We start from the raw sequence: 26,968 nt of genomic DNA, 5'->3' as shown, positions 1-26,968 counted from the left end.
AAAATGTTATAAACCAAAATTAATTGTCTCAATAAAATGACGAATTAAACAATTAAAACAGAGTTGAGAATGAGCGTTAAGCTCTCACCTTTCACCAGCACGGCTCATGGGATTGTAATTCTTCATTCTTGTGTTCTTAACATTTTGCTTGTTCGGATAACGAACAAGCAAACTGTTAAATTAATGGTAAACTGAACCAGGACAACTGCTTTTGTTGTTAACTTTGGCCCAAGACTGTTGCGAGCAGGCGTGTGGTAACATACACAAGTCTTCTCTCATTATACCAAAACTAACGAAATAATGCGCCTCTAGCACGCACCCACGAACACACACACACACACACACACACACACACACACACACACACACACACACACACACACACACACACACACACATTTGACCAAAGAGCCAGAGCTCAACCCCCGCAAACACAACTAGGTGAGTACACACACACACACACCATACACACACACACCAGTTGATTGACGGCTGAGAGGCGGGACCAAAGAGCCAAAGCTCAACCCCCCCGCAAGCACAACTAGGTGAGTACGAAGCCCTTGGGAGCCTCGCGGCTGAGTGGACAACGCTCGGGAATCGTAGTCCCAAGGGCCCGGGTTCGATCCCCTGCGGAGTTTCTTTCACCCTGATGCATCTGATCATCTAGCAGTAAATAGGTACCTGGGAGTTAGACAGGCTACTACGGGCTGCTTCCTTGAGATGCGTGTGTGTGTGTGTGTGTGTGTGTGTGTGTGTGTGTGTGTGTGTGTGTGTGTGTGTGTGTGTGCTTTAAAGAGAACTATATGAAGTGGATATAATAGAGGAAAAAAATAATTGGTTAGAAAGGCGGGTTCCAAGAGCTAATATCTCGATCCTGCAGACACAAATAATAAATACACCAATACATACACACCTTAATAGTGTTACCTAAACGGGGTAGTGATCCAATCATGTCGTTATCACAAGAGGCAACAACTATTATGGCTCCTCTTTCCTAACATATCAAATCTCCAATTGAAGTATACTCATATTTTGTCCTCTCTCCTTGTTTCTCCCGTCACCTTGTACCGCGTTGTCCCAGGCCTTTCGCGCCAGTGTTTCATCCCAGTGAGTATTGTTGCTTCCTCTTGCCCTTGCCACGTGCTTGTGTTTACATCTCTGCAGCCCGCCACGTGCTTGTGTTTACATCTCTGCAGCCCGCCACGTGCTTATGTTTACATCTCCTCTCGCCACCATATGGCTAGCGTTTACATTCCACTCAATCGTTACGTGGTCATTTTAAACATCAACCACGTGGTCTGTGTACAACCCATCTCACCCGTCTAGTTGTCATTATATATCTAATTCAAGTTTAGTGGTCAGTGTTTTCTTGTTCCGAACTCAGTGTTTACAACCTGTTCACCTGGCACTTGGTTAGTGTTTGCATTTTATACATCTGCCATTTGAAAAGTGTTTACAGTTACGCCATCTACTCTCAGGTAACTGTTTACACCATTCACATGTGCCATGCGGTCATTGTTGATATCATACCCAATTGTCGTGTGTGTGTTTGTAGTGTTTACCTCTTTCCCAAGCCAGCCACGTGGTCATTGTTTGCATATAAGCCACTTGCCACTTGGTTAATGTTTATAGTTTTGGCGCCTGCTACGGGATTAATAGCTACATCTTACGCCCTATGCATGTTTACATGTTTAATGTTTACATGTTATTCACTTACCACGCGATAAGTATTTACATCTTTCCCGTCTGCCACGTGGTTACTGTTCACAGCTTACAACCAAACATGAAGTTTATGCTTATATTCTACCCGTTTAGAGTCAAAGTTACACACACACAACATGTAGTCAATTCTTACATCACTGTGTAATCAGTGACTATGTGACGAGTATTTAAGATGTAAATATTGTCCATGTGGCAGGTGAATCAGTGTTTATAACTAGTTTACCTGCCACGTTGGACAATATTTACATCTTATATACTCGCCACGTGGTCAGTGTTTACACCTTCCCCTCTCTCTCTTACTCACACCCGCCCGTGTTTGACTGGTCCACCGCCATGGTCTTTCCCTACGTCATAACCACCTGAATCATGGTCAGTTTCCAACTGCAATGGAGTCGTGGTTTGCGACTTTATGTCAAATAAAGACAATTTATCTCTTACACACCTGATATGTGGTCGGGGGTCTATATCTAACCCATTTACCACGTGGTCAGGGGTCTATATCTAACCCATTTACCACGTGGTCAGGGGTCTATATCTAACCCATTTACCACGTGCCAGGGTCCCTAGAAGTCAACCTTTAGGGACAACTACTGGATTTTAGTTATTAATTTAAGATTAATCTGGTAACTATCCTCGGGTCAGCCACGGGGAGGTCAGGCAGGCCTTGGTGGAGCGAGGATTATTTAGTGTATATTGAGCCTCAACTGGGTGACCAACATCTCTCCCCGGGGGCCGGCAGACCATCAGGCCAGGCTGTGGTATTCAGGTATCTGTGTTCTTGAGTTAGTATACTGTAGAAGTCCACATTTTTATTGCTATAGGGTTTACATTGCCTCCGTTAAGTAGGGCTTTCGTCAGGGAATTGACTAAATATTATTTTGATGCATAATTTTGGTTTAATAAATAGTTATCGAATTTATGTTGTTTAGTGCAATTTCTAGCCCTTGCTTATTTCACATATATTGAGGGAGCCGGTCGGCCGAGCGGACAGCACGCTGGACTTGTGATCCTGTGGTCCGGGGTTCGATCCCGGGCGCCGGCGAGAAACAATGGGCAGAGTTTCTTTCACCCTATGCACCTGTTACCCTAGAAGTAAAATAGGTACCTGGGTGTTAGTCAGCTGTCACGGGCTGCTTCCTGGGGGTGGAGGCCTGGTCGAGGACCGGGCCGGGGGGACACTAAAGCCCCGAAATCATCTCAAGATAATCTCAAGAAACCCTCCTAAGTTAAACTGCAAATTCTGAAACTTCGCCGCCACCACCGGCTATGTCTGGGTAAATCTCTCACTTGATGGAAGGCAGGATACCATCAATGAAAGTTCGTGAAATGTAAATGGTCAAACGTTTAGATCTCAGGAACTGTACTGAAGGTTACTAAGCACAACTCTGGTCTCTGTATATATTTCTTTACATTTGTTACTTCAATAACGACCAGCATTTTACCAGTAGGAGGTTAAAGGTTGGCCCTCGGTATACACTGGTACACAGTTCACTGGTACAGAGTTCACTGTACTCTGAGGTTTTTCTACATTAGTCTTTAATTCAGCGATGCGTGGTCAATGGTTGTTATAAGACACCGAAAAATGATCAATGTTTAATGTTTACATTATACTACCTGGCAAGTGGTCAATGTTTAGGTTATAGCCACTCGCCAAGTGGTCAATGTTTACATTACAGCCACCCGCCAAGTGGTCAATGTTTACACTATAGCTCCCGCTAAGTGGTCAATGTTTACACTACAGCCACTCGCCAAGTGGTCAATGTTTACAGTACAGCCACCCGCCAAGTGGTCAATGTTTACAGTACAGCCACCCGCCAAGTGGTCAATGTTTACAGTAACAGCCACCCGCCAAGTGGTCAATGTTTCCATATAAAGGCACTTGTCACGTGGTCATTGTTTACATATAAAGGCACTTGCCACGTGGTCAGTGTTTACATATAAAGGCACTTGCCACGTGGTCATTGTTTACATATAAAGGCACTTGCCACGTGGTCATTGTTTCCATATAAAGGCACTTGCCACGTGGTCATTGTTTCCATATTAAGGCACTTGTCACGTGGTCATTGTTTACATATAAAGGCACTTGCCACGTGGTCATTGTTTACATTTTAGACGCCAGCCACGTCGGTAGTTGTTGATACACGAGGCATCCTGCCACGTGTATATGCTCCTATATTTTGCTAGAGGTCGAAGCAACTTTGGTGATGCTTACTTGCTTGATTATTCTTATTATTAAAAAACAAATGCGCGCAGAAGTTACAAGTGTGCATTTATGAGCGGCCCCGCCGACCTTTCTCTGGTTATTGGAAAATGGCATGAGCTCCACATGAGAGAAGGAGACTTTTTACTGCTGACCTGTCTGCTGCTGTGGTGACTCTGGTTGACCTATATGCCGCTGTGGTGACCCTGGCTGACCTGTCTGCTGCTGTGGTGACCCTGGTTGACCTATCTGCCGCTGTGGTGACCCTGGCTGACCTGCCTGACTTTTACTTTTAGCTTATTATAAATATAGCTATTTGTTCCCTAATCTGCTGCACCTTGAAACCTTTTCCACTTAATGAATGCAAGAGAGTTATAATTCTTTTTTCGGCTTCGTAGTATTTTTTAGGCTGTTAGTGAAGATGTTGTGTAGTTATCAATGTGTGTGTGTGCAGACCACCACCAACACTGACCTTTCTACACGAACGCCGGTCCCAGAGTCGAGTCTTCAAGCTCCTGTAAAATAGTTCATCATATTATCTATCTGCATCTAACTAGGGTTAAAACATCCTATCGTATACTCATCAATCCACAGCTTAACAACCTATCCTTTCCGCAGCAATGTTGGTCTATTCTCTGCTCTACACAACTGGTCTTACTTCATCCATCCTAAGCTAAACAACCTACCTTACCAAAACAACCAACCAACCAGCTAGCTACAACAATATAATCTATCCTCATTTCGACCCCGCAAAATTCCCACCTCTGCATCTCTCCTGCAATAATCATCAATTTAGCTTCTTCAGGTACCTAACCTATCTTATCTTACCTAACCTTAAATCACACTATTTCTCTCTCTCGTCAGATATTTACTGCATATACCTTTTTTTTACTTAACTAGAACCAAATAGTCCATTACTTTACCCTGATTATCCTAAAGCTAACAAAGTTACTCAGCTTCCATCATTATTCTTGTCCAGCCGGACCTACAGCCGGACGGACCAGGACTCAGGCGTGACTCCATACGACACACAAATTACAGATCAAACCACTTTGACGAGGACCTTGCGACACAAGACACTAGTTGTGACGTAGTACCGCCAGGAGCGCTCCTGCAGCTTTATTTTTTTTTGAAAGGAACTTTCAGTGTTTTTCCATTGACTGGTCTGCCCGCGGCTTGGACACACTCAAGAACTGAAGAGATCGTCTTCAACTTGCCTGATAAGTTTATATTTAATAGGCAAGCTTGTTTTTAGACAAACAGGCAAACTCGTATATACCTCAGTGAAGAGAAGCAGAGATGCAGTTTGAAAATGCCATAGCAAATAAAGCCATGACCCAACCAAAATTGCTATACAACTTCATCAAGAGGAAAACACACTGAAAAAACAGGTGATGAAACTGAGAAAGGAGAGGATGGGTACACAGAGAATGACAAAGAGGTTTATGAAGAACTCAACAAGTTATTCCAGGATGTCTTCATAATACAGCAAGGAGAAGTCCCTGAACTAAGAGCGGAGGCGATAAACTAAGTAGCCTTGGAAGATATGGAAATTACCAGAGATGATGTTTAGAGGTATTTGCTAGATCTAAACGTGACTAAGGCTGCTGGACCTGATGGAATTTCACTATGGATGGTAAAAGAGGGGAGGGGGGGGGGCAGAAGCACTTTGTATGCCACTCTCTACAGTGTATAACAAGTCACTGGAAACAGGAGACCTAGCAGAAAGTTGGAAGACAGCTAATATTGTCCCAATATACAAAAAGGGGAAAGACAGGAGGCCCTAAACTAAAGGCCGGTGTCGTTAACTTGTATACCATACAAGATAATGGAGAAGATCGTGAGAAAAAGGCTGCTAGTACATCTGGAGAGAAGGGACTTTGTAACACACTACCAGCATGGGTTTAGGGAGGCAAATTGTGTCTGAAAGGTTTAATGGAGTGCTACGACCAAGCAACAAACATTAAGCAAGTAAGAGAATGGTGAGCAGATTGCATTTTTTGGACTGTCAGAAAGCTTTTGATAAGTCCCCCCATAAGAGGACTGTTGCATAAGTTGGAGAAACAGACTGGAATGAATGGTAAGATGCTTCAATGGATAAAGGAGTAACTAAATAACAGGAAGTATAGAGTTACTGTGTGGAGTGAAACAATAAAATGGCGTGAGTACAGTCCCACAGGGTTCTGTACTCGGACCTATCTTGTTTCTGATATACGTGAATGATCTCCCAGAGGATATAGACTCATTCCTCTCAATATTTGCTGATGACGCTAAAATTATGAGAAGGATTAAGACAGGAGAACAGCAAGAGGTTACAGACTGAAGAAATTGTTCAACAAATGGCTACTAGAGTTTAACTCGAGGTATTGGAAAGTGATGAAGATAGGCGTAGGGAGCAGATGGCAAGACACGAGGTACCAGCAGAGAGAAAATCGTTCAGGAATCAGGAAGAGCGAAAGATCTGGCACTTGATATCACACCAGACCTGTTCCCCGAAGGTCACATCAAAAGGATAACATCAGCGGCGTATGCAAGGCTGGCGAACATAAGAACTGCCTTCAGAAACTTGTGTAAGGAATCATTCAGAACCTTGTATACCTCATATGTCAGACAAATACTACAGTTCAATTATCCTTCCATGACTAACCAAGGCTAACACGCCCACCATAACCTCTACGAAACACAGTTAACAATATATAACTGCTGAGTATCAGAAACTAACAATACTATATATCCTCAACTAAAAAAAAAGAAAAAAACAGAAAATGATAAAACTAATCGAAGCTGGCAACATGCTAATCACATCTAACCATTGTTAAGAATATTCTGACTTGTCGAAGATAACCTAACCTAATTTTTAAACGTATTGTTAATGATCAGATTGTATGTGGGGGGGGCTGGCACTGGGGAGGGGCTGGCACTGTGGAGGGGCTGGCACTGTGGAGGGGCTGGCACTGTGGAGGGGCTGGCACTGGGAAGGGGCTGGCACTGTGGAGGGGCTGGCACTGGGGAAGGGGCTGGCACTGGGGAAGGGGCTGGCACTGGGGAGGGGCTGGCACTGGGGAGAGGCTGACACTGGGGAAGGGGCTGGCACTGGGGAGGGGCTCGCACTGTGGAGGGGCTGGCACTGGGAAGGGGCTGGCACTAGGGAAGGGGCTGGCACTGGGGAAGGGGCTGGCACTGGGGAAGGGGCTGGCACTGGGGAAGGGCTGGCACTGGGGAAGGGGCTGGCAACTGGGAAGGGGCTGGCACTAGGGAAGGGGCTGGCACTGGGAAGGGGCTGGCACTGGGGAAGGGGCTGGCACTGGGGAAGGGGCTGGCACTGGGGAAGGGGCTGGCACTGGGGAGAGGCTGGCACTGGGGAAGGGGCTGGCACTAGGGAAGGGGCTGGCACTGGGGAAGGGCTGGCACTGGGGAAGGGGCTGGCACTGGGGAAGGGGCTGGCACTGGGGAGGGGCTGGCACTGGGAGGGGCTGGCACTGGGGAGAGGCTGGCACTGGGGAGGGCCTGGCACTGGGAAGGGCTGGCACTGGGGAGGGGCTGGCACTGGGGAAGGGCTGGCACTGGGGAGGGGCTGGCACTGGGGAGGGGCTGGGGGTTGAACTTTGGGAAGCGAGGCTAGAGTTATCGATAAAGTTGCAGTTGACGATTGATGGGAAAAATGAGATTGCTGGAGTCGGCTGATAAAATATGGGTTATTTTGGGAGCCTCGGTACAACAAGGAGCATTTAAGTCCCGGTACAATATAGAGTATTTAATGAGCTTCACAACATTCGGGGTTGTAATAGAACACTTCGTTACAGGCGGAGGCATTTACGAAGCAACAATTAAGATGAGCTATTTAACAGCGGACAAGAAATAGCTGGAGCATTTACGAAGCTCTCGGGAAAATGTTGGAAATTCAGGAATCACTCATTAAAAAAAGGAGATTTAGGATATCTTCAGAAAGGTGAGCCCTGGGTGGAACACGGGATGTTTAGTGCCCTGGGTGGAACACGGGATGTTTAGTGCCCTGGGTGGAACACGGGATGTTTAGTGCCCTGGGTGGAACACGGGATGTTTAGTGCCCTGGGTGGAACACGGAATGTTTAGTGCCCTGGGTGGAACACGGGATGTTTAGCGCCCTGGTGGAACACGGGATGTTTAGCGCCCTGGGTGGAACACGGGATGTTTAGTGCCCTGGGTGGAACATGGGATGTTTAGTGCCCTGGGTGGAACACGGGATGTTTAGTGCCCTGGGTGGAACATGGGATGTTTAGTGCCCTGGGTGGAACACGGGATGTTTAGTGCCCTGGGTGGAACATGGGATGTTTAGTGCCTGGGTGGAACATGGGATGTTTAGTGCTCGGGTGGAACACGGGATGTTTAGTGCCCTGGGTGGAACATGGGATGTTTAGTGCCTGGGTGGAACATGGGAAGTTTAGTGCTCTGGGTGGAACACGGGATGTTCAGTACCCTGGGTGGAACACGGGATGTTCAGTACCCTGGGTGGAACACGGGATGTTTAGTGCCCTGGGTGGAACACGGGATGTTTAGCACCCTGGGTGGAACATGGGATGTTTAGCGTCCTGGGTGGAACACGGGATGTTTAGTGCCCTGGGTGGAACACGGGACGTTTAGTGCCCTGGGTGGAACACGGGATGTTTAGCACCCTGGGTGGAACATGGGATGTTTAGCGCCCTGGGTGGAACACGGGATGTTTAGTGCCCTGGGTGGAACACGGGACGTTTAGTGCCCTGGGTGGAACAAAAGATTTGTGTTTAAAACACAGACGAGACGGAGAGACGCCAACAGAGGCTTCTTTACTGTGAGTCGCAAATAAGTGGTATGGGCTTTAGGAAGAAATTGTTTAGGCGAACTTTAAAAACAACTTAAAAACAAAATACGACGAGAAATATGACAAATGAAATTAACTGCACTAGCTGACCAGAAGCAGGAAATATGGGGCTATGGCTTTGTTGTTCTACGGTACATGCACACATAAATGATATACACTCAGCCAAGGTGATCTTAGTTAAACACAGATGGGAGACTCATATATTGTATTACAATTTTCAAAGAGTTTATATATTGTCATAAGTTACCTCCTGGTATTGGTGGCCGCCTTCACGACTGCCGTGTTGGACGATCTCTCTCACGGGGTACAAGAATGGACCAGGGGTCAGATTCACGAAAGCACTTACGCAAGTACTTACGAACGTGTACATCTTTCCTCAATCTTTGACGGCTTTGGTTACATTTATTAAACAGTTTACAAGCATGAAAACTTCGCATTCAACTGTTGATATTGTTATAACAGCCTCCTGGTGCTTCGGAGCTCATTAACTGTTTAATAATTGGAAACAAAGTCGCCAAAGATTGAGAAAAGATGTACAGGTTCGCAAGAGTTTGCGTAAGTGCTTTCGTGAATCTGGCCCCAGAGAGATTAATTCCCTTCCAGTACTAATACAACAGCTCACTTGTGTAAGGCACAAACACTTAGCCAGGAAAGTGTCAATACCCATTATGGATTAATATATTATATAACATTAAATGATTAGAGATTATTTTAAAATAGGATGCCTATATGAGGAGTGTAATGTATGCCTCACTCCAGGCAGGATGTGTCCTAGCTGAGATTGTCCATAAGAGTGTCCCAGGACGGGTTAGCTGACAACTGTCTCTAAGGTGTGTCCCTTAGCTGACAACTGTCTCTAAGGTGTCTCCCTTAGCTGACAACTGTCTCTAAGGTGTCTCCCTTAGCTGACAACTGTTTCTAAGGTGTCTCCCTTAGCTGACAACTGTCTCTAAGGTGTAACCCTTAGCTGACAACTGTCTCTAAGGTGTCTCCCTTAGCTGACAACTGTCTCTAAGGTGTAACCCTTAGCTGACAACTGTTTCTAAGGTGTCTCCCTTAGCTGACAACTGTCTCTAAGGTGTCTCCCTTAGCTGACAACTGTTTCTAAGGTGTCTCCCCTTAGCTGACAACTGTCTCTAAGGTGTCTCCCTTAGCTGACAACTGTTTCTAAGGTGTCTCCCTTAGCTGACAACTGTTTCTAAGGTGTGTCCCTTAGCTGACTACTGTCTCTAAAGTGTCCAGCGCTGAAAACTGTCTCCTGTGTCTCCCAGCGCTGAGAACTATCTCTAAGATGTTTTCCAGCGCTGACAATTGTCTCTGAGGTATGTCCCAGCGCTGACAACTTTTTCTAAGCTGCCACTCACATCAAATATAATTTATGGTCACAAACCTTTCGGAAAAGCACAAATGAGATTCTGTTACCAAGGTTATTTTGAAATCTGGTCTGGCCAGCTAGGTACCACCGCCTTAATACTGCACACCCTTTGGCCCGTGTCTTGTAGGCCTTTGGCCCACCTCTTGTAGACCCTCTGGTCTCCTCTTGTATCCCTTCTTTTCCACGTCTTGTAGGCCTTCTGGTCCACGTCTTTTAGACTCTGGTTAACCTTTTGGAGAGTCTCTGGTCTAACACTTGTAACTCTTTGGTCTAACTCATGTAGGTCTCTGGCACCTTTCTGATCCATCTAGCCACTTGTAATCTTCCTTTGGTTCACTTGGGAGTATATTTACATTCCACTTGTGATCTGTCTCTGGAAATCTGCCACTCCACCTCAGTCATTAATAGCCTATTTCCAGTCCAACTATGGTCCACTTATTGGCCCTCATTGGTCCGTTGCTTGTCTGGCCACACTTTAGTCCATCTCAAGTGCCCTTCCGGTTCCACCTTGCTGATCTTCTCGCCTACTACTACTGACCTCCCGTCTTGTTAAAAATTTCCTCATCCTTCGCTGGTTCCTTGCTGAGAATTATCTCATCCTTATCTAGCATTCCCATTTCTTATGGCCTCCGCCTTTGATCCTTCTCAGAGACCTTCCGGCTCTCCTCTGATACTCCTCAGAGACCTTCCGGCTGTCCTCTGATCCTTCTCAGAGACCTTCCGGCTGTCCTCTGATCCTCCTCAGAGACCTTCTGGCTCTCCTCTGATCCTCCTCAGAGACCTTCCGGCTCTCCTCTGATCCTCCTCGTCACCCTGCAGCCCCCTCTGGCGTGGCTGTGGTTCCTCCTATATTGCATTTTGTTACTCCTGCTGGTTCCCATCTGGTATAATGTTTGCTAATCTGACTTTAGCTTCACGCATGAACACATCCAGACGCTTGTGTTCGCCCTTCCATAAGCTTAATAATGTTTATATTGTGCCTGCGTTAGTTGTAGTAACAGCAGCTATGATAACAGTAGTCAAGATGATGTAGTGCGAGCAGTAGCGCTAGTAAAGATGATGTAGTTGTAAAGATGAAAGTAGAGCAATTATGAGTTGCCTTACTTATTCTAATATTGGTTTTGTTCCCAGCTTGGACCTTGGTAAGTGTGCTCTGTAGTTTAAACTCTTACGGGACTGAGTTCTGTTGTTCCTCTTAAAGTGCCTATTATATTTAATTTCCTGTGCAATGTTATCCGAAGAGTTTAACCTCTTGCACTTGCACATGTCTGTGAGGATACACGAGTGGCGTGTGCACGCTCAATTTTGCATTATTTTAATTGTTTTGCCCATTGGTCAGTGCTTTACCAGTCACATAATATATCTAGTTTTGCCAACTCCACTGGAAGCTTTCTTTCATTATGCTGCAGATTATACGCTGTGAAGCAATTATCATGTTATGTTTGATTCGTCATGGCTATTTGCACAGTTAATACACTTGTACACAGTTACTTGAACGATTTATTTGTTCATCAGCAATTTCTCTGTGTGTGTATTTTTTAACACCCACCCACCCCAACACCCATTAACACACCCACCCAACACCCATTAACACCCACCCACCCAACACCCATTAACACCCACCCACCCCAACACCCATTAACACCCACCCACCCAACACCCATTAACACCCACCCACCCAACACCCATTAACACACCCACCCAACACCCATTAACACACACCCACCCAACACCCATTAACACACACACACACACACACCCCAACACCCACCCAACACCCATTAACACACACACACCCAACACCCATTAACACACACCCACCCAACACCCATTAACACACACACACACACCCCAACACCCACCCAACACCCATTAACACACACACACCCAACACCCATTAACACACACCCACCCAACACCCATTAACACACACACACACCCCAACACCCACCCAACACCCATTAACACACCACACGTACCAACTCCCCGCCCTATAAGCAGCCCATTCTCGTGAGCATTAACAGCCTCTTCACCCATTCTCCAGCCCTTTTCTTTACGCAAACCCCATTTCCACCTCACCTCTACACCCCTCTCCCGTAATACATATATCAGTACACCCACACCAATAGTAACAGCCCCGCTCCTGTGCCAGGTAAGTCCACTACGGGCTCACCATAGCCCGTGCTACTTGGAACTTTTGTTTCTAGCAGCTGAATCTACAACAACAACCCCTTAAGCCTGAAGTATCTTAGTCTCCTAGCTCGGCGTCACCACTCTACACATTGTCTAATTAATTTGAAATTTGGATAAAGTTACCCCTGAATTTTACATTTTCTTTTCCTGAAGGAATCAGATAAAAGTAAGTAGATATTGGCTAATGAAGACAATGATCTCAAAGTTAATATCTATAAACAAAACAGAATTCCCATATGACCCGAGCAGCATTGACCTGGTGTGAACCCAAAACGCCATATGACGCTGCCTGTCGTCTAAGGGTTAACTCCGTCCATCCACCTCTTCTACTCACGTCAGAGTGAGACACACGTCCCCCTCGCCACACTATACCCTGTCTACCCCCGATCCCACACATGTTCCTTTCAAGCTCCTCTAGAAGCAATTGCAAGGGGGATTGTGGCGGGGAATGTCTAGATTAACATGACCTTTGACCTGACCCCAGACCCAGAGGACTGGACCAAGCCGTCTCGAGCCAGGGACCCGGGAGGGACAATTAACGTGGAGGGCCGCCACCACCCTCTCCGCAGCCCCCCTGCCGCCGCCCCCTGCCGCAGCCCCAGCCCCCCTGCCGCCGCTCCTTGCCGCAGCCCCAGCCCCCCTGCCGCCACCAGACCCTCCTGCCGCATCATCCCTTCTGCCAACGCCATCCCCGTCTGTAAGGAACCCTCCACTGTCAAGGTACGTCCATCAACTGTTAATCAGTCTAAAGTTATACTCCTCTAGATTTAAGGTATGAGGACTCGTGACCACTTTGGCCACAGATATTTCATCAAATCACTTCATCATGCTGGGGCTGCTTGAGTAACATTTGTACAGTTAGTTGGCCGAGTGGTTATGGTGCTAGACATGCCAAGGGGCATGGAGGCCCAGGCTAACAGGTTCGAATCCTTCAGGGTGTCAAGAGATATACTATGTGTATATAATATTAGTGAAGGGATCAGCCAACTTGTTTTAGAATACAAATAACAAAAATTCCTGTTAAAAAACTATTATTTTGCCTTTATTATACTGATGAAATAAATTGTGGAATGTGTAACAATAGCAACTGAGATGTCAGGAATTACCCAAGTAACCAATAAAACTACTGGTAAATATGAAGTTGTACTGGGCTGTGTGACAAAACAAAGTCTGGGGATAAGTGTGTAGTAATCGCTCGGTCAACATTAGTATCGTAGTACAATCCTTCAGCACCAAGGTAGCGTCCGGCACTCTCACAGTAACCACCATGTATTGGAAGAAGATTTGAAGTAGTAGACCGGAATAAACCACTGAACCATTAGATCAGTCAATCACCCACATAATTACCAATATACCTGCCTGTTGAGCTACCCACCAACCCAGTTGGTCAGCTACACACCTGCCTAACAGCTGCCTCCACAGGTGTGTGTAGACCTGGACACGACACAATGCTACAAGCCGCCCAGGCCCCCCAAGGACCGACTTCGAGGTGTGAGTTCCTCGTCAGGTGACGGGCTCTGTCCCGCACCTCCCCGCTACCCCTCCCTCCTCACCCCTCCCCGCTACTCGCCGCTCCCCGCCCTCATCACAGACACTCACGGGGAGCCAGACTGCCCGCCTTACTCCCATCAAGGTAACTAATTAAGCGGCACCAGTGTCTAGTACGATGCCTGTCACTCTAGATGATTATATCTAATGCCACACTTTGCCAGTAGTCTCACTACCAGTAGTCTCTGTCACACTGTCAGTGCCACCACTAACCAGCTGTGACACGAGTACCTGTAACACCTCCACCACCTGTGGCACCACCACCACCTGTGGCACCAGCACATGTTTGTGTTCTCATGTTATTTCTGCACAGTTGAATTATTGACTAAGAGGCATTACTAGAGGGTCACTTTAACCAGGTTTCCCCCCCCCCCCCCAGACGATCCCCCGTCCTCAACGCGCATGCGCATCAAAAGCGACCGCGAAAAGATGACGGTGCGGAGTGAGGCGATGAGGTACTGGCGCTCTATACACACTAAGTGAGTAATGGCGCGCAATGTTGATATGATCACAGTGTACAGTCTCCTTGTTCACATCACTGAGTGTTCATAGCCTCTGTGTTCACATTGCTTGTGTGAACAGGGATGATGTTCCCGATACAGTTGGTCTACAATCATTCATCACCAGTGAAACTTTACTTTAAACTTTGATTTATATATGGTTTTCTTTCTGTGAGTGTCAGTGTATATATGTAGTGAAGTGTGAGTCCAAGACACAAGTTATGAACAAGGTGGGACCAGGTATGGGAGTGTTGTGTTGGCACTGTGTGCTGGGAGAGGCAACTCTTGAAGCCTCCAGAGACTTCTCCCTGGCACTGCTGTATTTTAGTATATATAAAATCTAAATACAGGTGTGAACGACAACTAGCCAATCTGGCAACGACACAAGAGTGGCCTTTACAATGTAGGAAAGATTGGTATATGCAGTTTAATATTGACGAACGTAGGGCTCTAAGTCTAGAAAATTCTTATACAATTAACAGATATTATGCGCATGATATTGAGATTCAGCCCATCTTCCTAAAATGAAAGTACTTATAGTAACTGTTTAGCTGAAGATACCAATATGCCGACCACCGGAAAGTTTTTTTTTGTATTATTGAATCTGGACAAACCGGAAACCCTTTTAACGGCAACATAAGGCCTAAATTAACCTCTCCTAGCAATCCTAGCCCTGTTACACGCTATCTGAGGCCTAAATAGTACATATATGTGCTTTAGTAGGCCTAGGAATATTTATATTTGTTTATTAGCATTGTTATTTCAGGATTATAAAATTATAAGTACAAAAATTTGTTTACTGGCGGCCATATATTGGTACTTTGGACCAAATAGTCACTGTAGGTACTAACGTCTCAGGAGGACTTTTTTGTATGCAGACGGATCCAAGACCACACGACTGCTGACTCCTCTAAGAAGGCTCTCACACACACTATATTTTATATATATATATATATATATATATATATTTATATATATATATATATATATATATATATATATATATATATATATATATAAAGAATTTAGTTTACATCAATTACATCTATCATGCTTTACACCTGTCACAAAAATGTCACGTTAGTAGTCATAGTCTGTTTTCATAAAGGAGATCTCTGAGGCTACAATTTAACTCTCTTCTCAGATACTCTCTCCTCTGATACTCTCTCCTCAGAGATACTCACTGTTCACAGATATTCTCTGCTCAATGGGTTCAACCGACAGCGTCGCAGCGCCATGGTCAAGAAGCAGCGTCAGCGTATCAAAGACAGGAACAACATGTCGATTTTCTTCGTGCTAGTGTTCATGTTGGTGTTCGTGGTGATCTTGGTGGCCGAGGTGTTCTTCATCGATGAGCACCGCACGGGGCTGCTCTTCGCGGGTAAGCGCACCTCAGACTTCGACCCCATCGGTGACATTCCCGATTACTTCATGGACGACAAGAAGCTGGTTGGCCAACTGGAGATCGACACATACAGGAGGCAGGAGCTCTCCGTCAAGGGAAAAACTGGGAATGAAGAGAGGTTCTACAGGAAAAACGTGGACGAGACGCACCTCATGGCCAGGGTTACGGGTAACCTGGTAAAGTCGGTGCACGGCATTGCTAAAGTAGACTGGCTCAACATGCTGGGCCTGAAGGAGATAACATATTTCGGCAGCAACAGTTCTGCCACAGACGGTCAGTGGCAGCCGGTGTTTTACACCAAACACAAGTTCTTCGTATACTCCGCTTATTATGACGACCGCAAGGGCAAGATCATCCGGGTCATCGGCGCTACACAGACCAAGAAAAGTGACCGCGTCTGGTGTAAATACTGGTATTCCAACTCCAGCACACTCATAGTCAACGGCGCCATCAAGATAATAAGAGAGAACTGGAATCTCAAGTTCTCTGCTTGTTTCATTGCTTGCCCACTAATTATCTACAAGAATGGCAAGCAGCCCATCCCGCCGCCAGAGAGCGTGTCCATCATGGCGGACCCCGGAGGTAACGCCACGAACAAACTGCGGGTCATGAATCTTGATGTGAATAAAGAGGAGGTGAAGAACAGCTTTGCCGTCTGTATAAAGCCACTGCACTTTGACTACAACAACGTGAACCAGATGATAGAGTTCCTGGAGCTAAATAAGATACTTGGAGTGGAACACTTTACCTTGTACAACCACACCATAGGCAAGGATGTAGACTGTATCCTCAGACAGTACGTGGAACAAGGCCTGGTCAACATACTCCCTTGGAAACTCGATATCAAATCTCAAAAAGAAATCCGCACAGAGGGACTGTTCGCCGCGCTGAACGATTGCTTGTACCGCTACATGTACCAGTACAGGTACATCCTGATGATCGACCTGGACGAATACGTTGTACCTCACGCTAACACCAGCTTACCTCAGCTGCTCCGATACCTCCACACTAAAGCTGACGCCAGGAAAATAGGCGCCATTAGCTTCCAGAACTCCTTCTTTTACCTTCAGTGGCCAGACGACCCTAGCAGGTGAGATTATATATATATATTATTGATTATTTTCTTGTTTAGAGCTTCTATCCCTCTGACTAGTGCTCTTGCATCATGGTTTAATTGGAAGAGGATTTCTCCAGATGTCATATAAGTTCGAGGTTGACTAAAAGGATAAAAATTAACCGTAGAATATATTACACTTATTATAAATTTACACAACGTTTCCAAGCTACAAGGTTTGTGTGAGCTGGTAGGCGAGAGTGCCTTACTTCCGCCGTTTGTCCTCACTACCTGTTCTAGGATCCATCAATGCTCTGGCACAGAGAAAGAATGGTAGGGTGATGTCATGGGCTTCTCTCATGACAACACCGTAACACGGAAAGGATTGAGGGTGTCCCATCTTGCTGAAAACTAAATATGAAAGGAAAGAAACATCAATTGAGCGATACACTGTAAAGTGGATATGTATTTTTGGGGGACACCCGAGCAGTTGTTATTGTAGAGATGCGTTACTGAATATGACCACATGTCTTAGACCAATAATTCTAGCAGGAATTTTGTCTATATTTATTATGTTTTTCCCTTGTAATTGTGTTCAAGAGTCTCTTAGATTCTACACATTCTCCCAGCCAATTACTTAACATTTTACCCTCCTTCCCTCCCTCCCATTTATCACATAGGTCATTAATTCCCTCATAAGTTGTTTATTACATTTGTCTGTTTTACTGAACAGTGACCGCCGCCTCCTTCAACCCCATGTCAGAATAAAGTTCAACTTGTTCTTGTAGTTGTTCAGATGTATCAACCAGGTGATACAGCTGTTGAGTTGTATCACCAGGACGTGTGAGAGCATTGCCTGTGTGTGTCTTCTGCAGCGCTTCTCTACCGCCGCTAGTGACTCTCAGGAAGACCAGACGCCGCCAGAGGTTCCATCCACACAAGCAGAGGTCCAAGTACATCGCCGTCACGCCCTACGTAGTTGAGGCTGGTCAGTTACACTACCTTGTGATAACACGTTTAGTATTATAGTTTTACAATAATCCAATGAGTGACCAACTGAATATAACACTTTAGTCTCTTTTCATACTTAGAATGTGTCTTTCCATACATAGTTAGGCACTACATGTGGGGCGTACAGCAGGGAAGGAACAGTATGGAGGGGATAGCACGGAGAGGACAGTAGTAGAGGACAACAGTAGAGGACGGCAGGGAGAGGACAGCACGAGAGGACAGCAGGAGGGTACAGAAGGAAAGGGAGGAGGGATGGGGCGGATACTAAGGCAGGTACACAGTCATCATCACAGTCATCATCACATAATAGCCCCGGTAAACCCTTACTTCACTTTCACACTTGCCATGTTCATTCCCTTCTTTAATATCTTATCCATTAAGTCCCTGCTCCTGTAGTCGTCCCTCCTGGCCCGCGTAACTCCCTCTACGGACCGTCACCTGTATTAACAACCTCTCCATCACTCTTGTGTTGTTATCAGGCGTCCAGCTGTTCGCCACTGTCTGCACTGCAAAGGTCACGGAATGTCAACATAAAACCTCTAATTTTCTTATAAAGGATATGACGCAAAACAACACAGGAGAGAGAGAGAGAGAGAGAGAGAGAGAGAGAGAGAGAGAGAGAGAGAGAGAGAGAGAGGAGAGAGAGAGAGAGAGAGAGAGAGAGAGAGAGAGAGAGGGAGGGGGGGAGAGAGGGGAGAGAGAGAGAGAGAGAGAGAGAGAGAGAGAGAGAGAGAGAGAGAGAGAGAGAGAGAGAGAGAGAGAGAGAGAGAGAGAGAGAGAGAGAGAGAGAGAGAGAGGGGGGGGGGGGGGAGAGAGGGGGGGGAGAGAGAGAGAGAGAGAGAGAGAGAGAGAAAGAGAGAGAGAGAGAAAGAGAGAGAGAGAGAGAGAGAGAGAGAGAGAGAGAGAGAGAGAGAGAGAGAGAGAGAGAGAGAGAGAGAGAGAGAGAGGAGAGAGAGATGAGAGAGAGAGAGAGAGGGGGGGGGGGGAGAGAGAGAGAGCGAGCATATTCACCAACTTGTATTCACCTTGTTCCTGCAGGATCGAGCTGTTAGCTCTTGGACCCGCATTTCTTACTGTACGTTGTCTAATATAATGAGTCCCAACATGTTTGTCTATCACATCCTTCAGTCATGTTCCATTTAAGTTTTCTTTCTTTCTTGATGATGTGGTGGCCTGCCTGAAGCAGCCATTAGTAGTCACCTCAGTAATGTTTGTCTCGCCCACACCTGTAGCACCAGGGGCTGCCTTGTTGTAGACACCATTTGCTATCTAAGATGTGAGATATGTCACATCTTAGAACTCTTCTCGAGGTACACTATAGTGTTACATGTTGATATCCTCAGTAAGTTAGGGAAAAGAAGAGGGGAATGGGTGTGATGCAGGGCATGAACTGCAAGATGAAAAGGACGAGGAATAAGAGGAGGCAGAAGGGAAGGAAGGTGAGGAAGCAGAAGACGATGACGGGTAAAAAGTGGCCGCCTAATGCAATGACTTCCGACGCCTTTGTTTTTTTCCTTAGCTTTTAAACTGTGGATTGAACTAAACACTATTTCCTATTTTAACTGTCCTTCCACTGAAGAAGTTCTTCCTCTCGTCCTTGTGGCACATCTGTGAATTTAGAATACATGAATGCACTTTCATTATGTTATTGCGTAACCTAAAATTTCTGTCTGACCTTTATTGATACCCTTGATTATTTTGAAAGTTTGGATTATATCCCATTTATTTCTCCTACCACCAAATGTCATTAAAGCAACTTATCCAGTCTTTCCACATAGCTCATATTCCAACACACAAAGATATATGCAGATTTATGATTATAAAAATATAGGAACTAGTCAAGACCATATTGCAATTTACCAAAAAAGTTTAATGTTCACAGGGTTCACACGTTTTTGCACAGACATTTGACCGACATTCAATACATTTAGGGATTACACTCTAATATTGCAAAACTAACTGTACTAAACTACAAGTCGACCTCCTCTCTAGTCATAGCATGTTCTACCCTCTCTCCCTATATTACTGTCCGAGGACCACAGCACCAGAAATAATGCTGTGATACAGAGCTTCATAAAGTTTGGTGTGGACACAGTAGTCGAGACGCCAAGAGGAACTGCGCAAGGTCAGTGAGAGACGCATTAAGACATTCACCAGAACGCTGTTAGTGGGGCTTATCAACAGCTATCTCCGGACACCTTCCTTCCTTATCACCACAGATACAATATCAGCGAACAGTCTATAGGTTGCCAGGTGGCCCTCCCGCGTGAGTAACAGCCATCTTGCATGAGTAACAACAGTCACTCACGTGAGTAACAGCAGTCTGTCACGTGAGTAACAGCAGTCACTCGCGTAACAGCAGTCTCCTGTGTGAGTAACAGTAGTCTTCCGCATGAGCGAGAAGACTCATGCGTGACATCTCTCTTGCGTTACATACTAATACACAAAGGTTGGGTTTCATCTCTTTGGTCCCGTCTCTCAACTGCCAATCAACTGATGTACAGGTTCCTGAGCCTATTGGGCTCTATCATATCTACATTTGAAAATGTGTATGAAATCTGTCTCCACCACATCACTGCGTAGTGCTTGCCACTTGTTTATGATGGGGCGGGATAAGGGCGCCCTACACATACTAAGCCTCCAACTGTCTTCCACAGGAAACCACTTCGTATGGGAGTTCCTGCCCGGGAAAGGGACGCTTAACGTTCCCAACGAGGTGGCCTTCCTCCACCACTACCGGGTGTGCGAGTTCGGAGGCGACGACTGCGTCAGGAACCCCCGCATCACCGACACGGCCATGTACCGCTATAAGGACACGCTGGTCAAGGCCTACACCACCAATATGAACCATCTCGCTCATGTTTGTGGACTTGAAACATCTAGCAAGGAAAAATCCGTTTGGACGCTGGGTTGAAGAAGTTGCTTGCGACAGTGGTGATGGTGAGTGAAAGAGAAGGTCGCCCCTGGCTGAGGGAGTTACCTCAGAGTTGAAGGTGCTACAGTGTCGTCGTCACGGACAATCTTTTGGATGATAACTGTGATTTTTGGTGGACGTTGTGGGTTGTGGCTCTCCAGGCGACACTGAAAATGATGATGATGACTGTCTTTCTCTCCCACTCTCAGCCCTCTGCCTCAGACGCTTGCCACTACCATTATTTTCACAGTTGGCTTCCATGCCTCCTTCAAGCAAGCCAGGTCAGCCAGCAGAGCCTGGTGAAAGCCAGGCAAGCCATCAGAGCCTGGTAAAAGCCAGGCAAGCCATCAGAGCCTGGTGAAAGCCAGGCAAGCCATCAGAGCCTGGTAAAAGCCAGGCAAGCCATCAGAGCCTGGTGAAAGCCAGGCAAGCCATCAGAGCCTGGTAAAAGCCAGGCAAGCCATCAGAGCCTGGTAAAAGCCAGGCAAGTCATCAGAGCCTGGTAAAAGCCAGGCAAGCTAGCAGAGCCTGGTAAATGTCAGGTCAGTCAGCAGAGTCTAGAAAAAGCCAGGTCAGCCAAGAGCCTGATAAAAACCAGGTTAGCCAACAGAGCCGGGCCAGGCCAACAGATCCTGGTAAAATCCAGGTCAGCGAATAGAGCCTGGTAAAAGCCTGGTCAGCCAACAGAGCCTGGTAAAGCCAGGTCAGCTCACATATGATCGCACAATTACCCTGGGTCAGGAGAAGCCCTGATCTGCTCACTGGGTGCGCTAGTCTCCCAACACAGTCTCACTGCTGCAAGCAGTTGGATATTTAGCTAGACAAAGACTGTTTTCTAACAGCTTATTCGTTGTGTAAGCTTTAATAGTCAGCTTATTATATTGCTTCCGCTAAGTGTACAAAATGGCTCGGTTATCTACTGGGATCATCCAATGCCTGTTATTCTTGGTTGTTTCTTGTAGGGCGAGCAGGGGACGCGAGTTGGTGGGGCCTTGTAGCACTACACTCCACCACACATTAGTGGCACGAAGTGCACACGCACACGCACACACAAACACACAGGGTTTTGTTTGCATATAGGAAAGCACCGCTGGTGGAGCATTACACAACCACCGCTCTCTGCGATGGTTCACTGCAACTCCTTCCAGTACCCATAACCACACTGCAACACCAACCACTGGCCATTCATCAAGCTTTGTTGAGCAGAGTTGGTTCACATCCATAACACCAACCAGCTACAGTCATCAACCTACAACCTGAAACATCAACCAGTTGATGCATAGTTGATATTCAGAATAGAATCAGTGCAGACAACTCTCATCCAAACAAGGTGCCTATTCACCCAGGTAATTTGCATCTAATTTGCCCTTAGAAGTACTGTATGCACTTTGGTAGCACGGCCCTGTGTAGTATATATATATACTACCTGGTAGTTATGCATCCATCTGGCCAGCCAGCATACGTGTACCCAACTGATATGCCATCCAGCACCCATGTGTCCAGCTGTCATGTGAACCAGCTGATGCCAGCCAGCTGGTGCGCCGACTAGCGCCGGTGTACCCAGGTTCGTGCCCTCTCACTCACACTAACACCTGTCAGGTATAGCCTTTCACACTGCCAAACATGTGGCCCACCTTCACCCTTGAGGCTCTTGGCCACACTACTGATCCTGGCCACCACACCTGCCAACACCAGCCTTGGCCACATTACTAAGTGAGGACTGAGTGAACACTGCCACTGGTTGGAAGACTGAGTGAACACTGAGTGAAGACTGGCACTGGTTGGAAGACTGAGTGAACACTGACACTAGTTGGAAGACTGAGTGAACACTGACAAGTGGTCATGTCTGAAGGGTGACAATGTGAACATCTAACAGTTAACTGTTATTTCTCTCTCCATTCTCGGTCTTAGTTCTTAGTGGCGTGGTTTCCAGTGCCCTTGTTCTGTGGTCCCCATGGTTCCTGATACCTGGGTCTTATGGTCCCCATGGTTCCTGATACCTGGGTCTTATGGTCCCCATGGTTCCTGATACCTGGGTCTTATGGTCCCCCATGATTCCTGATACCTGGGTCTTATGGTCCCCATGGTTCCTGATACCTGGGTCTTATGGTCCCCCATGGTTCCTGATACCTGGGTCTTATGGTCCCCATGGTTCCTGATACCTGGGTCTTATGGTCCCCATGGTTCCTGATACCTGGGTCTTATGGTCCCCCATGATTCCTGATACCTGGGTCTTATGGTCCCCATGGTTCCTGATACCTGGGTCTTATGGTCCCCCATGGTTCCTGATACCTGGGTCTTATGGTCCCCATGGTTCCTGATACCTGGGTCTTATGGTCCCCCATGGTTCCTGATACCTGGGTCTTATGGTCCACATGGTTCCTGATACCTGGGTCTTATGGTCCCCCATGGTTCCTGATACCTGGGTCTTATGGTCCCCCATGGTTCCTGATACCTGGGTCTTATGGTCCCCCATGGTTCCTGATACCTGGGTCTTATGGTCCCCCATGGTTCCTGATACCTGAGGTTTATGGTCCTCGTGGTTCTAGGTCCCCGGGGTTTATGGTCCCCGGGGTTTATGGTCCCTGGGGTTTATGGTCCCCGGGGTTTATGGTCCCCGGGGTTTATGGTCCCAGGGGTTTATGGTCCCAGGGGTTTATGGTCCCCAGGGTTTATGGTCCCCGGGGTTTATGGTCCCCGGGGTTTATGGTCCCCGGGGTTTATGGTCCCTGGGGTTTATGGTCCCTGGGGTTTATGGTCCCCGGGGTTTATGGTCCCTGGGGTTTATGGTCCCCGGGGTTTATGGTCCCCGGGGTTTATGGTCCCCGGGGTTTATGGTCCCCGGGGTTTATGGTCCCCGGGGTTTATGGTCCCTGGGGTTTATGGTCCCTGGGGTTTATGGTCCCAGGGGTTTATGGTCCCAGGGGTTTATGGTCCCAGGGGTTTATGGTCCCCGGGGTTTATGGTCCCTGGGGTTTATGGTCCCGGGGTTTATGGTCCCCAGGGTTTATGGTCCCAGGGGTTTATGGTCCCCAGGGTTTATGGTCCCAGGGGTTTATGGTCCCCAGGGTTTATGGTCCCCAGGGTTTATGGTCCCCGGGGTTTATGGTCCCAGGGGTTTATGGTCCCCAGGGTTTATGGTCCCAGGGGTTTATGGTCCCTGAGGGTTCCAGGTAACATGGAAGACCTTCCTCCTTGGTGGGTTCCACTGAGCATATGAAAATGTTTCGTGAACCGCTGCCGTAATTCTCGTTAGTCACTGACTCAGTTTTTGTTAGTTATACACAACACGAACGCCAAGTTCACCATGTTGAACTATGCTGAAATTACCATTACGAATTGCTTACGATATTTATCATTAAAATGTAAAACTGGTTCAGTGTCAAATACTATGTTTCTTTACTAATATGTTCTACAGTTTCAGCTAGACACACGCAATTCAACTTAATATTCTACAATAGTTTCAGTAACAAACAGCATATTTCTTCGAAACTTATATTACAATCAAACCATTATACCTTTATAACTTATAATTTTCAGGAATATTATTATAAAATGAATGATGTTTTTCGTGAAAAAAATTATATTATCTTTAAAACCTTTTTTATAGTTTCTAGTCTGACAATTGTCGCAAGATATTAGTGATAATAGTTAGATATATATTCCTCCCTCAAACACAGTGAAGCTCCATGCATCTGGAGGGAAACGATAATAAAAGAAAAAACTAGAGACACATGGCAACTTTAATCCAAAAAAATGCCACCAGGATGTCATTGTTATTTTTAAATTATATAATTTTGTAATGAGAGGTAAAGTTGGCGGTGATGTTTGTTGTCCCTGGTCACGTGTCTGGTTTGTTTACTTAGACCAGCTGTTGATGACGTCACTTGATGAGGATGCTCCAGCTCTTGTGTCCCTGATATTATCAGTGTGTTGGTGACATCCTCAGTGTGTTGGTGACATCCTCAGTGTGTTGGTGACATCCTCAGTGTTGGTGACATCCTCAGTGTGTTGGTGACATCCTCAGTGTTGGTGACATCCTCAGTGTGTTGGTGACATCATCAGTGTTGGTGACATCCTCAGTGTGTTGGTGACATCCTCAGTGTGTTGGTGACATCCTCAGTGTGTTGGTGACATCATCAGTGTGTTGGTGACATCCTCAGTGTGTTGGTGACATCCTCAGTGTTGGTGACATCCTCAGTGTGTTGGTGACATCCTCAGTGTTGGTGACATCCTCAGTGTGTTGGTGACATCCTCAGTGTGTTGGTGACATCCTCAGTGTTGGTGACATCCTCAGTGTGTTGGTGACATCCTCAGTGTTGGTGACATCCTCAGTGTTGGTGACATCCTCAGTGTTGGTGACATCATCAGCGTGTTGGTGATATCTTCAGTGTGCTGGTGACATCCTCAGTGTTGGTGACATCCTCAGTGTGTTGGTGACATCCTCAGTGTTGGTGACATCCTCAGTGTTGGTGACATCATCAGTGTGTTGGTGACATCATCAGCGTGTTGGTGACATCTTCAGTGTGCTGGTGACATCCTCAGTGTGTTGGTGACATCCTAAGTGTTGGTGACATCATCAGTGCGTTGGTGACATCTTCAGTGTGTTGGTGACATCCTCAGTGTGTTGGTGACATCTTTAGTGCTCGACGGTCGAAGACACTTTTGTATACATAAAATAAAAATGTTACACATGTATGTTTTATTTATTATTTTCTTATCCTGATTGACTCAAGTCCTTGTAACACTGTACCCTCATAACCTGTCACACTGTACCCTCATATACTCTCCTGATATTAACTATTTACTAAGCACACACGTCGGCAACTTCAGAGGGAAATAGAATTAAAAAATAAATAGAATAAGTGATTAAAGTCACTTATTCTATTTATTAGTCAAGAGTCAGAAGTAAACAACAGGAGCTCAGTACCAACGAGGCCGCGGATGCTGCAGGAATGTTTTAATTCTTCTTGTTACATTGGTTTCAATTCTATAATCAAAGCTATAATAATAATAATTTTCACCATTAACTTAATTAACAGCATCACCACAATCGCTGTCATCACCAACATGGCCACCGCCAGTAGCACTGTCATCATTACCTTCACAATCTTAGTGTCATTCATCAACACAACACTATCATCATGGTGATCCTCAACACCATTATTATTACCCTGATCATCACTATAACCACTCTCATCACAGTCTCTCTCGGCTCTCACTAACTTGCTGTTATATTTGGTGTATTAACACCGAAGTCATGAGTGCCTTGGAAATGTAGCAGTTCTCCCTTTTAGATTAACTGTCAATGTCGCCGCGATTTCTCTCTCTAGAAGTCAATTAATCTTTAGAGAATTGAATATTCTTAGTTTGTCTCCTATATTTTGGCCGAGTGCAACTCTCATTCGCCGCAACACGCAAATATGGTAGTGCCAGCGGTAGACACCATCGACAGCCACATGGAATTCACTGAACAGATGAAGAAAATATAAAAATGTCTAGAAAATCCTATGCCGGATAAATAAAAGATCTTATTAGCCTCTGTCAAAAGTTTTCACAAAACAGATAAATGAGTCAAGTACGAACGATGATACTATCGATTAGATCTTTACGAATATTGGAGAGTTAGTCAAGGACATTACGACCTCACCACAAACTCAGTTGAGTTCAAATAATACCATGCATGATGTAACCAAACGACTTACCAAGCACGAAGGGCTCTTTATGTCAGTTCCAGCGCCAAAGGCATATTAAAAATTAACTCATCAGTGTTCATAATCTGCATACAATATGATTCTGTGAGAAATGTTCAAACAAGGTCCATCTCAAAAATAGAATGCAGACATCTCCCCAGAAGAATTTTTTCGCTGAAATGCTCAAGCAAAAGCAATTATACTACCAAATAAAAACTATAAACAAAGGGAGATTACAGAAGTAAAACAAAGGGTAAGTAAACGTTTCACACGAGACAAGAAATAGCAAAACAAAATATAAATAAAATTATCCAAGAGATAACAAAAAAAAATTAAACTACATTTTTAAATGCAAAATACAAATAAAAGAAATCTACCAGCAATGTTCAGGAAAGAACAATACAATATGATTTCCATTCAGCTGGGCAACACGAAAGTGAAAGACAGTTATTTCATGAGCGTTACTAAATCAACAAACCAAATATCTGATATGAACCACAAAACCCACACGCTTCA

The 26,968-nt window shown here is 45.9% G+C and overlaps 1 protein-coding gene and 1 long non-coding RNA gene across 3 annotated transcripts in view; one reads left to right on the top strand and one right to left on the bottom strand.

Annotated features, from left to right (window-relative positions):
* LOC123759891 (uncharacterized) overlaps positions 1-25,464 on the top strand; it is a 28,799-nt gene extending 3,335 nt beyond the window's left edge. The window contains exons 2-7 of one of the 2 annotated variants that reach the window (XM_069325342.1): positions 12,812-13,047; positions 13,750-13,960; positions 14,255-14,354; positions 15,569-16,870; positions 17,710-17,822; positions 20,503-25,464. In XM_069325342.1, coding sequence (XP_069181443.1) covers positions 12,812-13,047; positions 13,750-13,960; positions 14,255-14,354; positions 15,569-16,870; positions 17,710-17,822; positions 20,503-20,759 — 2,219 coding nt within the window. In that variant the 3' untranslated portion in view covers positions 20,760-25,464. Of the gene's footprint in view, positions 1-12,811; positions 13,048-13,749; positions 13,961-14,254; positions 14,355-15,568; positions 16,871-17,672; positions 17,823-20,502 lie in introns of both variants that reach the window. The other variant, XM_069325344.1, reaches the window with a different exon arrangement.
* The window catches only part of LOC138365188 (uncharacterized), a 100,341-nt gene continuing 76,641 nt past the window's right edge, over positions 3,269-26,968 (bottom strand). The window contains exon 3 of the long non-coding RNA XR_011228731.1: positions 3,269-4,437. This is a non-coding gene — a long non-coding RNA (uncharacterized lncRNA). The remainder of the gene's footprint in view (positions 4,438-26,968) is intronic.

This window comes from Procambarus clarkii, chromosome 16, assembly GCF_040958095.1.
Source record: "Procambarus clarkii isolate CNS0578487 chromosome 16, FALCON_Pclarkii_2.0, whole genome shotgun sequence".
Classification (NCBI taxonomy): Eukaryota; Metazoa; Arthropoda; class Malacostraca; order Decapoda; family Cambaridae; genus Procambarus; species Procambarus clarkii.
This window is presented reverse-complemented; position numbering and strand designations above follow the sequence as displayed.